Source organism: Leguminivora glycinivorella, chromosome Z (genome assembly GCF_023078275.1).
Source record: "Leguminivora glycinivorella isolate SPB_JAAS2020 chromosome Z, LegGlyc_1.1, whole genome shotgun sequence".
In the NCBI taxonomy this organism is placed as follows: domain Eukaryota; kingdom Metazoa; phylum Arthropoda; class Insecta; order Lepidoptera; family Tortricidae; genus Leguminivora; species Leguminivora glycinivorella.
Genome location: NC_062998.1, coordinates 41,868,769 through 41,885,826, shown reverse-complemented (window position 1 = coordinate 41,885,826; position 17,058 = coordinate 41,868,769). Strand labels below are relative to the sequence as shown.

The 17,058-nt window shown below is 38.9% G+C and overlaps 1 protein-coding gene across 1 annotated transcript; it reads right to left on the bottom strand.

Annotated features, from left to right (window-relative positions):
- Positions 1-5,638: 5,638 nt before the first annotated feature.
- LOC125241108 (glycine-rich cell wall structural protein-like) lies at positions 5,639-8,701 on the bottom strand. Its single transcript, XM_048149430.1, has 3 exons — positions 8,593-8,701; positions 7,481-7,539; positions 5,639-7,051 (listed from the first exon to the last, which is right to left on the bottom strand). The coding sequence occupies exons 1-3, from the start codon at positions 8,608-8,610 to the stop codon at positions 5,794-5,796; spliced, it is 1,335 nt and encodes a 444-aa protein (XP_048005387.1). The 5' UTR covers positions 8,611-8,701; the 3' UTR covers positions 5,639-5,793.
- Between the last annotated feature and the right edge of the window lie 8,357 nt (positions 8,702-17,058).

The window sequence follows — 17,058 nt, the reverse complement described above, 5'->3', positions numbered from 1 at the left end:
ATCTACATGAATGAGTGTGACATTCGATGACACGTAATTTAATTACGAATCAGCGGGCCGATTTTTGAGTCTCACGCGTTCAAATTCAGAAAATGTATACTGAAAATAATCACCGTCACCGTTTTCAACCGGTATTTTAGTGACAAAATCCCGTATGCCAGATTCAAAAATCGCCCTCCAGGGGATTGATTTTTAAATTCGAACGCATGAAACGCCGTTCGAAAGTCTGTGGAAAACGACATAATGCTATTTTTGAAAAAGGACAGCTAGTATTTTTAAAACTAGCGGCAATGACCACTCGTTTTCGATTCTGTTAGTAGAATTTAAATCACTAGTAGTGGAGATATTATTGAACGAAATTCACAAAATCGAATGGCCGAGATTCAAAAATCGGCCCCCTGGACTTCGTTGGGCTCATGTTACTTACTCAATATACATATTAGTCGCCTAATAAACCCAGGTGAAAGACATTTCAGTCCCAGACTATTGGCGTTTTCACTGCTCGAGCAAACTACCTCAAACTGAAATTAGTGAAATCCCCACGAAATCCTAGTAAAACCAAAACATCAATATCATCACACAATGCGCAAAGATATAATCTAACACTTACCTTTTCATACGTAACCAACCGGTCGACATACGTAACGCTGTCAAACTGTCAATATCATTGTTTGTCTCATTAGTGTCACTACTTATACAGGCACCAAGCATCTATTAAAGGTAAGTAACTCGTAACTACAATGTCTTTATGTAATGAATATTTAATAATTCATTATTTAGGCAAATTTCTATACATAACTGTACGTACTTTCATTATGAACTCGGTTTAATGTGTAACTATGTCCTGTAGGTATGTAATAGAATCCTAGAACACAAAACTATCAATAGTCTCTCACTTTGACAATTTATTACTTTTAAGTTAACCAAATGGCCAGATATACGCAACTTAAGACATTAAAAGAAGTTTATTCTTTTAAATTAAATACTGTTTCTTAACTTATACAGTGTGTTACCACCACCCGGACCTTTATTAAAACCAATAATAATAATACAGTCATTTAGCAATCGTTTGCGCATATCAGCAAATGATAGTTATTTAAATTAACTGAAAAATAATTTTCCGAAATCCCAACATTCAATGTGACGCGTGCACTTCTTAATTGTCATTACGCACATCGCACATACTTAAGAGCGGTCATTGTCATTACCCTCACTTGACAAGTGTGGCAATATATTTTTTTTATAAAGTCAAAATACCTATTTAATTATTATATTAAATTAAAATGTAAAAATACGTTCCTTTAAAAAAAGCCTATTTGTTGTTAACACACTGCATGCCTACGTAGAACATTTCTAGTATACAAAAAATATCTACAGATTATTTTTATATTTTTATGACTCATTCCTTTTTTGCAACTTTATCAACAATTTTCGAAGTATCAAGAGAGCCTTTACCAGTTGGTGTGGTGAAGAAATAATAGGTTGCAACATTGTAGTGCGGTCCTGTTTTCTTACGTATAATTCCACAAGAAAATGTAGAAATTAAAAACCGGCCAAGAGCGTAGTTTTCCGTAATTTTCTCAAAAACTACCGAACCTATCAAGTTCAAAACAATTTTCCTAGAAAGTTTTTATAAAGTTCTACTTTTGTGATTTTTTTCATATTTTTTAAACATATGGTTCAAAAGTTCCGAAAATATGAATATTATCATAAAACGATTTTAGGAAACCCTTATTCATTTTTAAATACCTATCCAACAATATATCACACGTAAGGATTGCAATGAAAAAAAAATCACTCCCCACTTTACGTGTAGGGGGGGGGTACCCTAATAAAACATTTTTTCCACTTTTTATTTTTGCACTTTGTCGGCGTGATTGATATACATATTGGTACCAAATTTCAGCTTTCTAGTGCTAACGGTCACTGAGATTATCCGCGGACAGACGGACGGACAGACACAGATGGCGAAACTATAAGGGTTCCTAGTTGACTACGGAACCCTAAAAAAGTAATTGCAGGACATGACCTGCCTATGTTAAAAATAAATAAACATGATGGGTACTATGACAGAAAAGTGTTACCATAATTATTTCTATAATTTATTTTTGAATGTACCTCTTAGATCGAAAAATGCCTTAGCGTATATTTAAAGGGTTATACCGGAATTAGAATAAGTGAAAGTTAATTTTATTATGCGAAAGTAATAGCCCTTAAGTCACGTAGGTACTTACTAGCTTTTATGGACAGGCGTGGTGCGCCCATAGTAAAATGCTGATTAGTCTCCTGTGTGGTTACCGCGAGTTTAGGATACGTAAACTTAACGAAAACTGACATAGGAAGGGAACAGTGCCTTCAAACGGTTAATTGCTACAACCTAGAACTACATACTTAAGTATCAAGGACCATATAACACGGGACAGGCAAAGCCCATACAAATACGGAACCCTAAAAAGCGTACCCCTGAAATGTATTGGCCTTTTAAGCTTAAAACTAGATGGGGCTGTTCGCAGCCTGGAAGTGGCCAAAATCATATTTTCCCGAAATGTATTCGCGTGTTTTTACAATAGAACAAATGGCATGCTTCTTTGTTTTAATATCATAATATCACTTCAATGTTACACATTTTGAAAAAAAATTGTAGGCATCATCAGTGTAGTTATGATAGTACTTAATAGGTGGCGCTAAAAAAATAAGGTACGACTCTTAGTATGGCGACTGTACATTTTCCGTGACATTTACGCCATCGATTATCGTGCCTACTCTAAAATGCCAAAAACTCCTAGTAGGGGTTATAGACGCGAATTTATTTCCGGTGAACCAGTCCATGTCTGCAGTCAAGTCTAGGAGGCGCCAAATTTAGTCCATTTTACCCTCTTCCTTGAAAAAAGTCTATAAAAAGTCGGGGTTTTTTTCAAATCCTGGCTCATACTGATGAGGTTTTCGGACCTAATGCACGAAATGTCATTTAATATTTGTCAGTCACTTTTCGGTGAAAGAAAACATCTTGAAAAATTGGACTAATCCCAATAAGCAAACTAGACCCGTTTGCTTGGTGGGAGGGTCAGACGGCAGTCGCCTTAGTCAAATTTGTGCCTATGCCTACTAGCAAAGACCATTTATACAGGGTGCCCGGTAATTAATGGACAACCTTTTATCCACCAAGAGGGCACCTTATACTGGTCCAGAAAATAGACTTTAAGGTTTAGTAAAAGTCGCCAGGTTTTCGAGATTTTCACACTTTTTAAAATTTCAATGGATATTAATGGACAACCTTTTAACCACCAAGAGGGCACCTTATACTGGTCCAGAAAATCGACATTAAGGTTCAGTAAAAGTCGCCTGGTTTTCGAGATTTTCACAATTTTTAAAATTTTAATACTACCTAAAGTTTTAAAAAGTGTGAAAATCTCGAAAACCTGGCGACTTTTACTAAACCTTAAAGTCGATTTTCTGGACCAGTATAAGGTGCCCTCTGGGTGGTTAAAAGGTTGTCCATTAATTACCGGGCACCCGGTATATGTAATACCGGGACAGACAAAGCCCATACAAAAAAGCGTACCCCTGAAATGTATGGGCCTTTTAGGCTTAAAACTTGATGGCGCTGTTTCGCAGCCTGGAAGTGGCCAAAATCATATTTGTTCCAAATATTTTTCTTCTTTATTTTAATATCATGATATCACGTAAATACACATTTGAAAATAATAAATTTGTCAGGCATCATCAGTATTATGATTTAATAGATGGCGCTAAAACATGCAGGTACTATTCTTGCTGAAGTAAAGCCTATATAAATCATCCTTGCCTACTAGTTTCGTAGAATCCTGGATGGGATGGCCATAGAGGACTCCATTTTCACAAACCGTGTGATAACGCAAGAAAGAAGTTAAGTTGGTACCTTAAATCTTATTAATTTTGATGCGGGTCTCGCTGTCAAAATCGTTGCCAATTTATCTTGGCCTGGCTGTAGCAGCTTACGCGAGCTTACGCGGAAGCTTCCAAGTGAAGGGCGCGAGCGCATTATGTAATTATCGAGATCCACCGATACCGATAGTCATGCGCACTTGCGCAGTACCGCGCGGCCTGTGTTATTCTTATAGCTAACAAATCACCGTGCTGAATAAATAATATAAATATAAATAAATATTACACGGTATTCTTACACAGATTGACTGAGGCCCACGGTAAGCTCAAGAAGGCTTGTGTTGTGGGTACTCAGGACAATGATATATATAATATACATAGACTTAGGGTTATATATGTTACATAGAATTCGAATAGGATTCGAACCCGGGACCGCGGCTTAGCAGACAGGGTCACTACCGACTGCGCCAGACCGGTCGTGAAACTCGTGAATAGTATTTGGTATGATGAAAACAGTGTTTCGGCCTTAGTCCTGATTTTATTCCCTAAATGTCATTACTGAAAATCCATACTAATATTATAAATGAGAAAGTGTGTGTGTCTGTTTGTTTGTCCGTCTTTCACGGCCAAACGAAGCGACGAATTGACGTGATTTTTTAAGTGGAGATAGTCGAAGGGATGGAAAGTGACATAGGCTACATTTTGTCTCTTTCTAACGCGAGCGAAGCCGCGGGCAAAAGCTAGTAATTTATATATTACAATCAATACGTTACTACTGACAAAACTACTTATACCTATTTAGAAACGTTGTTCATGAATCAGGATTTCAGGTACTTTTGGTGCGTTGTTTCATCCGCTACTATTATAATCTAAATACGTGAAATACATTCAGCATGACATGGTTTGCTTGTTAGGCGGTAAACGGGCCGAATCGCCTGGTGGTAAAAGCGAATAACCCCTCCTATAGACGGAAGTTGGAAGTAGAAGTTGGGAGTACGTTTCGGAATTTTGGGTGAGCGGATTTTTTGTGATATTAGGTACGCCAACTTCTTTCTAACTTATTTATAAATATAGGTATGTTTAAATTAAGTTTCAAACTTGTAGCCATGTAGCCCTAATGGACTAAGAGCCCTGAGCCGCCAGACCTTCTTTATATTCTCAAGGATGAAACTTTGGGATAATGTAGAGTTTGTATCGACGTTTAATGTTTGCATATTATCTAGTTCGGCCGGCGGCCATTTTTTGCTATCAAGGCCTGAAGGTGAAAAAAGAAGGTGAGAATATGAGGAAGGTCTGGCGGCTCTGGGCTCTTAGTCCATAATAGCCCTATATTAAAACACGAGTAAGTGATAGTTTCCAAATTATTTGCGTACTCATGTAGTATATAATACGAGTCTCCGCTCGAATGTCTCGATACAGAGCTCCATTTTACATGACTTGTGCTCGGTAAGCAAAGGAAATACTATACTCTCCCCGCAGTTAACATAACTTCACTGGCAAAGTACTCAGTAATTTATGCAAAGTGCCTCGTAGGTAATTCTGAATAAAAGTAATGGTTTGCTTAATATTCCTTAATTGTCTTGATATAAATATTGCATCCGGTGTAAGAATGCTTAAAATATTTTCTAAATGTCGAGATTTTTGAGTATTCTTTCTTATAATTTAACTGCCCATAGTGGCACTAAAAATTGAGCAGTTTCATGTGCCTACCCAGTTTGGGAATACAGGCGCAGTTTATGTGTATATATTTAGGTATGTAAATCAAAATAAAACACAATATTAAATAATTCTATTAGTTTCTACATTATAACATAACAACAATAACTTAGAACTACGAGCTATTTACAAAGACAGCTAGGCTTGTACTGTGAGGCCCATGAAGACCCGTGGACTATGACTTAGTTGATTTTCTATAATTATCAGATTCAGTTATTTTCTATGATAGGGACCACCTCCGTGTCCGGCGAATATAGCGCTCGTGTAGCTGTCGCCGCCGCCCCCGTGGCCTCCGTGGCCTCCTCCATGGCCGCCTCCGATGCCGCCGCTAAAAATATCACTCCCGTGGCCTCCTGAGCCTCCCAAGCTATAACTGTCTCCGCCGCCCCCGTGCCCACCGCTGTGATAAGTATCGTAGCTGGTGATACCCGAATTATAACTGTTATGGCCGCCTCCTCCTGAACTGTAACTGTCGTGGCCGCCACCGCTGCCTCCGAAACTTCCCAGTCCACCAGATCCGTGGCCACCGGAGCCGTGGCCGCCACTGTAACTGTCTGAGCTCACTAAAGATATTCCTCCGTGGCCTCCGAACCCTCCGCCTCCACCTCCGTGATGGTCATCGTGGCCACCTCCGATTCCACCGCCGATGCTTCCACCGAAATCATGACCGCCACTGCTTCCGTGTCCCCCGCCGTGGCCGCCGCCGAAACTGCCGCCAAGATCAAAGCCGCCACCTCCATGATCGTGTCCGCTGCCATGGTCGTGACCGCCGCCGCCTCCGTGCCCTCCGCCAAAACTTCCGCCTCCGTAGCCACCCAAATCACTGCCGTGGCCGCCGCCAAAAGATCCACTGAAGTCACTTCCACCGCCGTGATCGTGGCCGCCACCATGGTCATGACCGCCACCGTGGTCGTGGCCGCCTCCGAAGCCGCCGCCGTGCCCACCTCCGAAACCACCGCCGAAACCGCCGTGATCTCCGCCGTGTCCGCTATCGTGGCCTCCTATATCAAAACTTCCTCCGCCGTGTCCGCCTCCAAAATCATGGCCACCGCCGTGGTCGTGGCCTCCTCCGAATCCTCCGCCATGGCCTCCGCCGAATCCTCCGCCGTGACCACCTCCGAATCCTCCGTCGTGGCCGCCGCCGTATCCTCCGCCAAATCCACCGCCGTGGCCTCCGCCGTGGCCTCCCCCACCGTGGCTCTTCAGATGGTCGATGAAGCCTCCGTGTAGACTCTGGATTTCAATGTGTCCGCCGCCATGCCCGCCGCCGTGCCCGCCACCGTGGCCGCCACCGAACCCGCCGCCGCCGCCGTGCCCACCGCCGTGCCCGCCGCCATGTCCACCGCCAAACCCGCCGCCGTGTCCACCGCCGTATCCGCCACCGTCACCGCCGTGGTCATCGTGATGCTCATGGACGATTACTTCTTTCGATTCGTGGTGCGGTTCAGGTATATGAATTCGAATATGAACGCTGTAAAGAAAATAGAGCTACAGTGACTATATGTATTGGTATCACATTTAAATTTAACACAACAAAAGTCTGCATTGCATACAGCTGCACTAATAACAATAGAAGTAAAAGATCGCAATGCATCTTGACAATTCAATAAAAACAAACTTAGATAGCATCAAAGGGTAAAATAATATATGGTTAGCACACAATAGGTCGATTTTCACTGTTAACCGCAGTGAAGAGAGCCGTGAGAATCGCTAGGTAATAGAAATCTCAACCAAATTGCTACATCCAGTGTTGTTTTTGCGGTTCCGCCATTAAATAGGCTGCAGTGTCACTAATCTATTTTTAAACGCGCGAAAAACCTACGTTACTCGTACAAGCATTTATGGTGAACAATAGAAGGAGAAATTGATGTAAAAGCACTAAGAACATGAAGATACTAACTGTTCATGTCCAAAAGTCGCGAAGCAGACGCCAAAGCTAGCCAGTAGAAAGCCGCTTAGCTGAAATATAACAAAACATACATAGTATAAATATCCGTCATCTTGACAAGATGTAGAAGATACTCTACTAAGGCACTGGACCCAAGAAAAGACCACCTTGAAAATTTTAGTTACAAAATCAAAAGTCATCGAAATTATAAATCATCGAAAGTTAGCTTTTGTTTAGAGCAGTAGTCGATTTATACAAAACAATGTAATATAAGTGCGTTTTGTTATCTACTGGGCCTAATATGAGTCAGGTACCTTATTAAATGTGACTAATACACGCTGGTTGTAAAGGAATGTAGGTATGTATAAGCCTGCACTTTACTCGACTCGTCCGACTGCCCCGAATGACATAACTTGTATAATACACAGTAAAAGAGTTACCGTACTCGTAATTGGATAATTTGAAGTTTACGCGAAGATGAGCTTTACCTTCACGTTCACATCTCGGTGGCCCAGAATTGTTAACCCATTGAAAGTAAAAACATACTACATAGTTACGTAAGCGGGTCAGCCAGTAATCTTCAGCCAAATCAGACTTCTAAGCTCTGTTAGTTGTGTAACACTTGCTTAAATTGCTGTATTGTCTTCCTAGACGGCTGCAAATTACGTGATATTCTATAAGGAAGTGATAGGTCATAAGTGTCATAATATAACTATAACTTTCGTACCATATGAAGTAAAAGGTCAGAACTCAATGGTTTTGTGAGTTCTGACCTCTGACTTCAAAGGGTGAGAAACAATTCCGAACAGGGACATATAAGTAGTTAGGTAAAATGTCCAGGTTCTGGATTACACTAAGTTTAATTTAAAATCATAAGAGGTGTCAAACGAGATGTCTACTATTGGCCTAATTCCAACGTCACTGTCAAACACAGGGATGTTTGTTTACATTTTGTAGGAACGGTACATCGCTAGGTCAATCTTAATTACAAAACGTAGGTATATAATAACTTTGTATTATTGACCAATTTTCAGATATTTTTCCTAATTATTTTTGAGCCATTTAGTACAGTAAGATTTGTTTTTGTTTGGATAGATCCGCTTGTATAAATAATGGTTACTCACGCCAAGGCGGGCGGCCATGGTGCGTGGGGTACAAAGATCGGGCTGCTAGGTCACCCCCTCCTCAGATCGCTGTCTGTGGTCACTAACTGTGTCTGATGAACGCGAGATCTCTAGTAACTCTGCCTCCGCGGCGCTGCCTTTTATATTACAGTGAATGTAAACCACCCTACTCCGACCGCTAAAATATTTCGATAATGTTAATATTAATCATACAAATCAAAAAATATACTAACTCTTAAAACTTACAGGCTTAATGTTGCCGCTTTTTAGGATGTTGGTGCCTGGTAGTAACCTAACCTAACATTAGTTTCCATTTGATTTTTTACTTTTTAATTCTGTTGCGGTTATCCATACTTACTAATATAATAAATGGGAAAGTGTGTGTGTCTGTTTGTTTGTCCGTCTTTCACAGCGAAACAGAGCGACGAATTGGCGTGATTTTTATAGTGGAGATAGTTGAAGGGATGGAGAGTGACATAGGCTACTTTTTGTCTCTTTCTATCCCATTTTAGAATTTAACGCGAGCGAAGCCGTGTGCAAAAGCTAGTTATAAATACTTATGTACAGCATTTACAGCCAGAATTAATATTTGTCTATAACACTTTTATCCAATTATGGATTACCATTCCAAACAAATATCAAAATTATTGTTACAAACCTTAAATCATTAAATGATCGTGCCTTTTTACAATTTTACTGAACATATATGGTAAGTATTAAGTAATTAAAGTCATTATGCATACAATAGTTCATATGCAGGCATTATAAAATCTGTGAGAAACCAGAAATGACCAGGTACAGGCATCAACGAATTAAATATTTCCTGAGCGATAAAACGAGTTGAATGTACATAGATGGGTTAATTTTATCTATTTAATGATGATATAAAGGTATATCATATGTAAGTGTATATGTGTTTCCATGTATTCTAAACGACCGGTCTCAGCTAGTGGGTGGGGTGACTCTACCTATGGAGCCGATGGTTCTGAATTCGAATCCCTGTAAAGTTATATTTGTAAGTGGAACACGGATATTACTCATCATCGATGTTTTTGAACGAAGTTGCTTGCAATCAAAATTGTCTAATCAGAAAAATAAGCAACCTATTAGAGGTATGTATGTGCTTAAATAAAACTTCTAAAAAGTAATACTTATCTTAAAGGTGCGATAGAAAATTTCTGATACAATCTTATTTCTCTAGAGAAGAGCGTGTGATAAATTGTATTGAATATGACTTCAATCTTATAATAGGCTACTTGCCTCCTAGTCAAATCAGCTTCTTTTTAAGAACTGTCAAAACGAATTTGAACGACTTGTTAATATGTAATTAATATGAAATCGAATTGAGTGACGTCACGGTAAATTCAGTTATTTTATATGTTTCTACCTGACTTATTAAATAGAAATAAAAATAAAAATAGAAATTCGATTTAAAAATAACTTCTGTGCATGTTTTTCTAATAATTATCTGGTGCTTTATTTCGTGCATGGTATTTTATTTTAAGAACACTCCATTTTTCTATTAGTTTATGTCGCTCGAACCTCGGGTGCTACAAAGTTTTATTACTTGCAAGGACAGACTTTGGTCAAAACTTTAGAAAACAAACTACATGCCTGATTTTCATACATTTTTAGTTGTAATTATATCATTACCATAGACAAAGTGCCATACTTAGTATAAAATAGGAAGGTAGTGATATTACCGAGGTATCCTGATAACCATACGTTTGTATTTTACTTTTATAATCATATCATAAATTCAGCCATTAATCGCCCACTGCTGAGCATAGGCCTCCCTTCGTGTACGCCACATATCCCGGTCCTGGGCTAATCTTCCAAAATAATAATTAAAAAATCCTAGGAAAAAATAGAAAAAATAGACGTTAATAATTATTTCTAAAAATCATCATCATCATCGTCGTCGTCCAAACCGGATCTAAACCTTTACCTCTCGGCCAGTACCGAGGGTAGGGTACGGTCAACCGATTGGAACCCTAGGCCACTGTAGAACTATGTCACAGTGACGTTATAAATCAGATTGTAAATCTCTTTTTAATCCTCATTGTCCGTAAATGTGTCAGAAGGTTATAACATTTATTAAGGCACTAAAGTGTCAAGTACTGGTACTTTTACCTTATACCTCTATTTGACAGAGCCAGAAAGCGACAACTTTGTGCTCAAGTTGACACTTTCTGCACGGAGGACAGAAAATTAATATGTAAGTTGATTAATGATTACCTATGGGTGAATCAACTTTTTCTTGCCTGTTATTGCCATGGTTACGGTCCCCTGAGTCACGTTGGTTTATGCAAAATTATGCTACTGAAATTATGCAAGCATGCATGTAGTCCATGTTTGTAGGTGGCAAATTTTATCAAGGAAAGGGCTTGTTAACGCCAGAAAAATGCATGTTTGCATAGTTTAAGCAGCATATTTTTGCATAAAACCTGCGTGACTCAGGACACCGTAACCATGGCAATAACAGACAAAGTTAAATCACCCATATTGTTAACGTACAAGTATAAATACCATCCTCTCGGTATGGAGGATACATGTGTCTACCCGGAATAGTTCACTTAATACCTAGTACAGCAATTGGCGCCGTCGGACTAAACACATACGTAAGATACCAAACATGTTTCTCGGGCGTTTCATTCATTACGGCTTTTACTTTAATACTGATACCACAGAGTCCGCTTCCATACAAGATACACATGCTTATTGCTTTAGACAAATGTTCTATTTGTTAGTTTGTACCTAAGTATGTTAAAACTTTGTACCTATATACTTACCCTTTATGTTTTGTTTTGTGATGCTATTACAAAAGCAGATATGACTACTTAATGGCGACACACCCCTTAAGTAGTCATCTCTGCTTTTTCTAACTATTTATATAGGTTACTCGTATGCACGTACGTACTATTTACCTACATACTCGTTTGTATGTACCTAGTGTACCTACCTGTTTATTCAAAGATTACACATGTAACATCTCTGGAGGTGCGGGCGTCCACAGGCTATAAAGACAGCTTACCAGCAGGCGGTACGTACATATGCTAGTTTACCACCCCAATATATATGAATAATACGACGTAATAATATTAAAAAAAAACGTTTTTATATTTTCTACATATTATCTCTTAGTATGTATTTCAACATATAAGTACCTTGACCTAACTTACAAATTAATCATTCCACTTACTACTAAATTTATTAGAATTGTATTAACTGTACCTTTCCTTAAGCACTGCCTAATTACTCGTACTCACCGCTTTTACTTTCTTACTAGGTATATATTATGCAAACCCAACTCTCATATCATAAACCTCGAGATATTAACTGTTTAATAATAACATTTACATGGCCCGCAGTGTAAGTACGTCTATATGTACCCTTAATTAATGAGAATTGTAACAGAAAACTTTTACCTTAAAGTAACATGAGAACTATAAATAAGTAACTAACTTAAATTGACCACGCTCATAAACTATTTACGTCGTCAAGCCGTTAATCAGCAATAAATGAATTTATCTTCCATGGCCCATAGACAAGGAGGGGCCAATCGCTAAAGATACGCGATAGAGAGAACTACGCATCTTTCGCTACGGACCAAATTGGCCACTTGTAAGAAATAGTTACTTGTTATACAAGGGGGCAAAGTTGTATTTTAACGCCGAGTGTGGAATAGAAAAACGAGTAAGTGAAAGGATTCTATAGTTGAACCACGAGCGAAGCGAGTGGTTCGGCCTGAACTTGAGTTTTTTAACACACGAGAAGTAAAATACATTTGCACCCGAGTGTAACACAAAACTTTTCCCCTCACTATAGCGAGGAAACTACAACGCGAAAAATGCGTTTATCACTGCTTCCAGTAGTTCCACAGGTGGTAAATCATCTTCATTACCAGATTCACCTACTTTTATCAATTTTAAAGCAGTTAATTTGACTTTATTCAAGGTCAAATTACTTTACCCACTAGTGGATAAAATGCGTTTTTACCCGCTAGTGTTAAAGGACAAAACACGTGTTACCGAGCGAGTGAGGGGAAAAACCTAAGATCATGACAAAAAATGTTTTGTTGAATGAGACCTGCTAACATTTTGCATGACAACCTAGCCCCATCAGGTTGTCCCCATAAGCGCGGAACGAATTAAAAAAAATAATCTATGTTCGTAATGCAGGACATTTTTACACAGTAATTACGCTTAAGTTGCCCTTACCAGGATTCGAACCCGAGAGTATCATCTTCATATCTGGAGGGCGATTTTTGAATCTCGCATACAGGATTTTGTCACTAAAATACCGGTTGAAAACGGTGACTTGCTTATTATTTTCAGTGACAATTTTCTGAATTCGAACGCGTGAGACTCAAAAATCGGCCCGCAGGCCGTCAAGTCAGAATGTAACTAGCTCACGTTAGCTTATAAGTACCTAACACCCGTCCTACAGGTACAGATTTGTTGCGGAAAATTTCTAATGCGGTGGAAAAGTACTACAAAGAAAAGAAACTCATTTTAGTGATGGATTCCCATATTAAAATATAAAAAGCTTCCAAAATTATACCACCCGACAATTTTGCTTTTTGGAAACTTTCCCGTATTTAAGTTGTTAAACTAAGCTGTATGGATTTTCATAAACAACAACAAAATCAATATACATATGTAGTGAATACGTAGGTACAATACGTACATGTTTTGTGCAAAATAAATACAGATATACAAAAAAAAAAATCTGAAAGGTTATTTTCTAGATTTTAAAAGGGGAACTCTGCTAATAAGTTTTTTTTGACGATTTTCTTGATTATTGCAGATTTAATTTATATAGGTATTCTGATCAAAATAAAAATAAATTGAAGTAGTCAATTTAATTACAACTTTTTTGCTTTTGGCGTCGAGACCCTCGGTCCGTGGGGTCCGGGCGCCCAGTTTTTATACAAGGACTTGGTGAAGCGGCTGACTGATACTACGGGGGACAAAAGAGCTGGCAGCTTCCTCGCTCAACATTGCGATTCAGCGAGGAAATGCTACCAGCGTCTTGGGCACTATGCCTCAGGGGCCCTCTTTAGACTTAGAGTTTTAGTTTTCTTTCTTTTAATTGCCTATTTTGTATGAAATTTTTATTTAAGACGATACAGGAGCGAAAATTCTAAAATGGAAGGAGCCCCCCTTTCAATTTGGGAATTTTAGTTGAATATAGTAATTTTATTAACTAGATTTATCGAAAAAAAATTGTCCATTAAGAACAACTACTCAGTTAAAAGATATTGCGAATTTTTTTTTTTAATCGAGGCTCCGCTCGCTCTCGACTGTTTCCTCCTTCAAAACTTAATCAATCGGAACGAAATTTAAGAATCTGAATAACAATGAAAACATCTGTGTCGGACCGTTTAGTTTTTTTGGCTATTTGTTCCCAATCTTGAGTATCACAACTTTTTTGCGCTATAATGAAAAAAATAAAAGGCCGTTTTCGAAAATTTTTGATTAGCTCTAGCGTCTTTAAAATTAAAAATATCAAAAAAATCAAAACGGTCCTACACAGTTAAAAATAATAATAATTTGTGTTGAAAAAATCATTGCACTATCTTCAAAAACCAGAAAGGAAATAGTTGAGAGGGTTTGTATGGAGAATTTACCCCTCCTGTGTCGTCATAAGTGTATAACTAAATAATTTTCTCTCAGATTAAAATTAAGTAACACAACAGAAAAGTACTCAAACAAAAGTTTATCTTAATGTTTACTGTAACATCTGAGTTGTATGCAGGGACATGCGTGTCCGATGTTTTATCTGGACGTTATGTCACAGTTAGCGTTATAGCACACCTCATGTAAGTGCACCTTAGATACTAAATATAAAATGTCACTAAAGTACTAACACAGAATAAATAATAGTACTACAATGCAGAGAAGACACTTCCTACAAAAAAGTTTGTCAGTGGTGGTATGGCGTGTAATTTTATTAGAACTGTGAGTTCAAAAGACAGTACGGTTGCCAGATTGCTGCACTTTTAGCACCACCCACCCACTTGAAGGGTAGTAGCGGTGAAACACGGACGTAGTGCAATGCAACTCAAACCCGTGTAAATAAGAACAATCGAGTAATGGTCTCATCTGTGGTATAGTATGAATTTTTTGAAACGAACGTTTCTAAACAAAGGTATTGTTCCTTTTGTGTTGAGCGGGAGCTTCTGTATTTGCACGCGCTAAGACAACAAGAAGCAACTGTATCCTGATAATTGTAAGGTTCAAATCTGTACAGCAGCAAATTTGAGATAGATTATTTTGGAAATGCGAAGCGATAGACCACACCGCTATAGGTGCGAAAATACAGCGCTTCTAATACTTTGATACTTGATGGTGTAAGTATAGTACATATAGTTATAATAATCATCGGTAATATGTCAGTCTGTATAATAAAAATAACACGTTTAAACAGCGAAACTGCCAGATTAAAAGGTTGATAAGCACCTGGCACCTTAAGGTGTCATCGCAAAGTGACAATAAACACTGATAAGGTTTTTCAATCTGACCGCCATTGTTATGTTTTGTTATAAATACGGTTTACGGTTTGTTTAGTTATTTATGTTATTTTATATATCAAGACTTGTACCTAATATTTATGTAATTACTATTTATATATTGCTATATACAATTGGTGATTGTTAACAAAATCATTAATAAAAAATAACAGTGATAATATACGTGTTTCATTACTTACAGCACCACCACCAAGTATCAAAGTATTAGAAGCGCTGTATTTTCGCACCTATAGCGGTGTGGTCTATCGCTTCACATTTCCAAAATAATCTATCTCAAATTTGCTGCTGTACAGATTTGAACCTTACAATTATGAGGATACAGTCGCTTCTTGTTGTCTTAGCGCGTGCAAATACAGAAGCTCCCGCTCAACACAAAAGGAACAATACCTTTGTTTAGAAACGTTCGTTTCAAAAAATTCATACTATAAATTGCTTCGTAGCAATACTAGGCCAAGCGGACCCGGGCTTGCCCGAAGCCAACGGTGTCCGACCACTGACGCTAGGTTAACTGATCCTTCCCGCATTATTCTTGAAGTTATCGAAACGGATGTTTCATGGTTGTATTGTATATGTAGCTCTGCTGAAGCTGAAGCTCAAAGGCGTGCCAGACAAGCTAATCAACATCATCAAAGCACTCTATCATGGATCTTCGTGTAGAGTGCTTCACAAGGGTAAACTCACCGAGAGTATAAGTGTCACGGCAGGCGTCAAACAAGGTTGTTTGTTTTCCCCTCTGATCTTTTTAATGGTGCTCGACGACGTGATGTGCAGGGTCACTAGCAGAGAACGAAGAGGTTTACCTTGGACATCTGAAAAGGACCTAGAAGATATCGACTTCGCAGATGACCTTTGCCTTATAGCAACCACGCGTGAGCAACTCCAAAACAAGGCAAAAGAACTAGCAGAAGAGGCTGAAAAGGAAGTTCTGCGCATTAACTACCGCAAGACAAAGGAAATGCGCCAAAATACTACCGATTTAACTCCAATGCTAATCAAAGGGAACCCAATCGAAAAAGTGACCAGCTTTTGCTATCTGGGCAGTATCGTTGACCAGAGTGGAGGAACTGAAGCTGACATTGAAGCTCTAATAAACAAAGCCCGAGCCGCTTTCGGTCAGCTTAAACCGATGTGGAGCTCCTCGACCCTGACTAGAAGAACTAAACTGAGGATCTTCAACTCCAATGTAAAGGCCGTATTACTGTACGGGTGTAAGACCTGGTTTGTCTGCAAAGACCTAACGTCAAAACTCCAAGTGTTTGTGAACAAATGCTTCACAAATGATCCTGCGTATCTTTTGGCCTAACTGAATCACAAACGCTCACTTATGGAGAATAGCTGGACAAGCACCCGTACACGAAGAAATCCAGACGCGGAAATGGCATTGGATTGGACACATCCTCAGAAAACCTGATACCCACCTATCCAAAATGGCCCTCACCTGGAATATACCCGGAAAGCGCAAACCTGGCGTCGTTCGGTTCAGCAGGAGCTCAGGGTGCTAGGCATGGGGTAGAAGGTGGTTACCCAAACTGCCCAAGACTGGAGTAAATGGAGAAATATGATTCGAGCCCTATACCCCAGCAGAGGGTAACTGGATGTAAAGAAGAAGAAGATTGTATATGTAGAAGGATAATTAGTATTTTTATAGGAAAATTTCTACTATATATCTTCCGAACAGTATCGCCTGTCTCTATAAAAAACTTTCCATAACACAAAGACATTTTACATTATCCCCGGTAACTACTTAGCGAGAAAATATTTAATTTATATTCGACATAGATGATTATATTGCAAAGTTGGGGAACACTTTGATAGCATGATGCCTCCGCAAGGTAAGTAAACGCCATAAGTTTCTTGGTCTCGATGCGATGAGACTATTCAGAAGAAAAGCACAGCCACTAGCTTACTACCAAACATTTTTTAACCGCCGC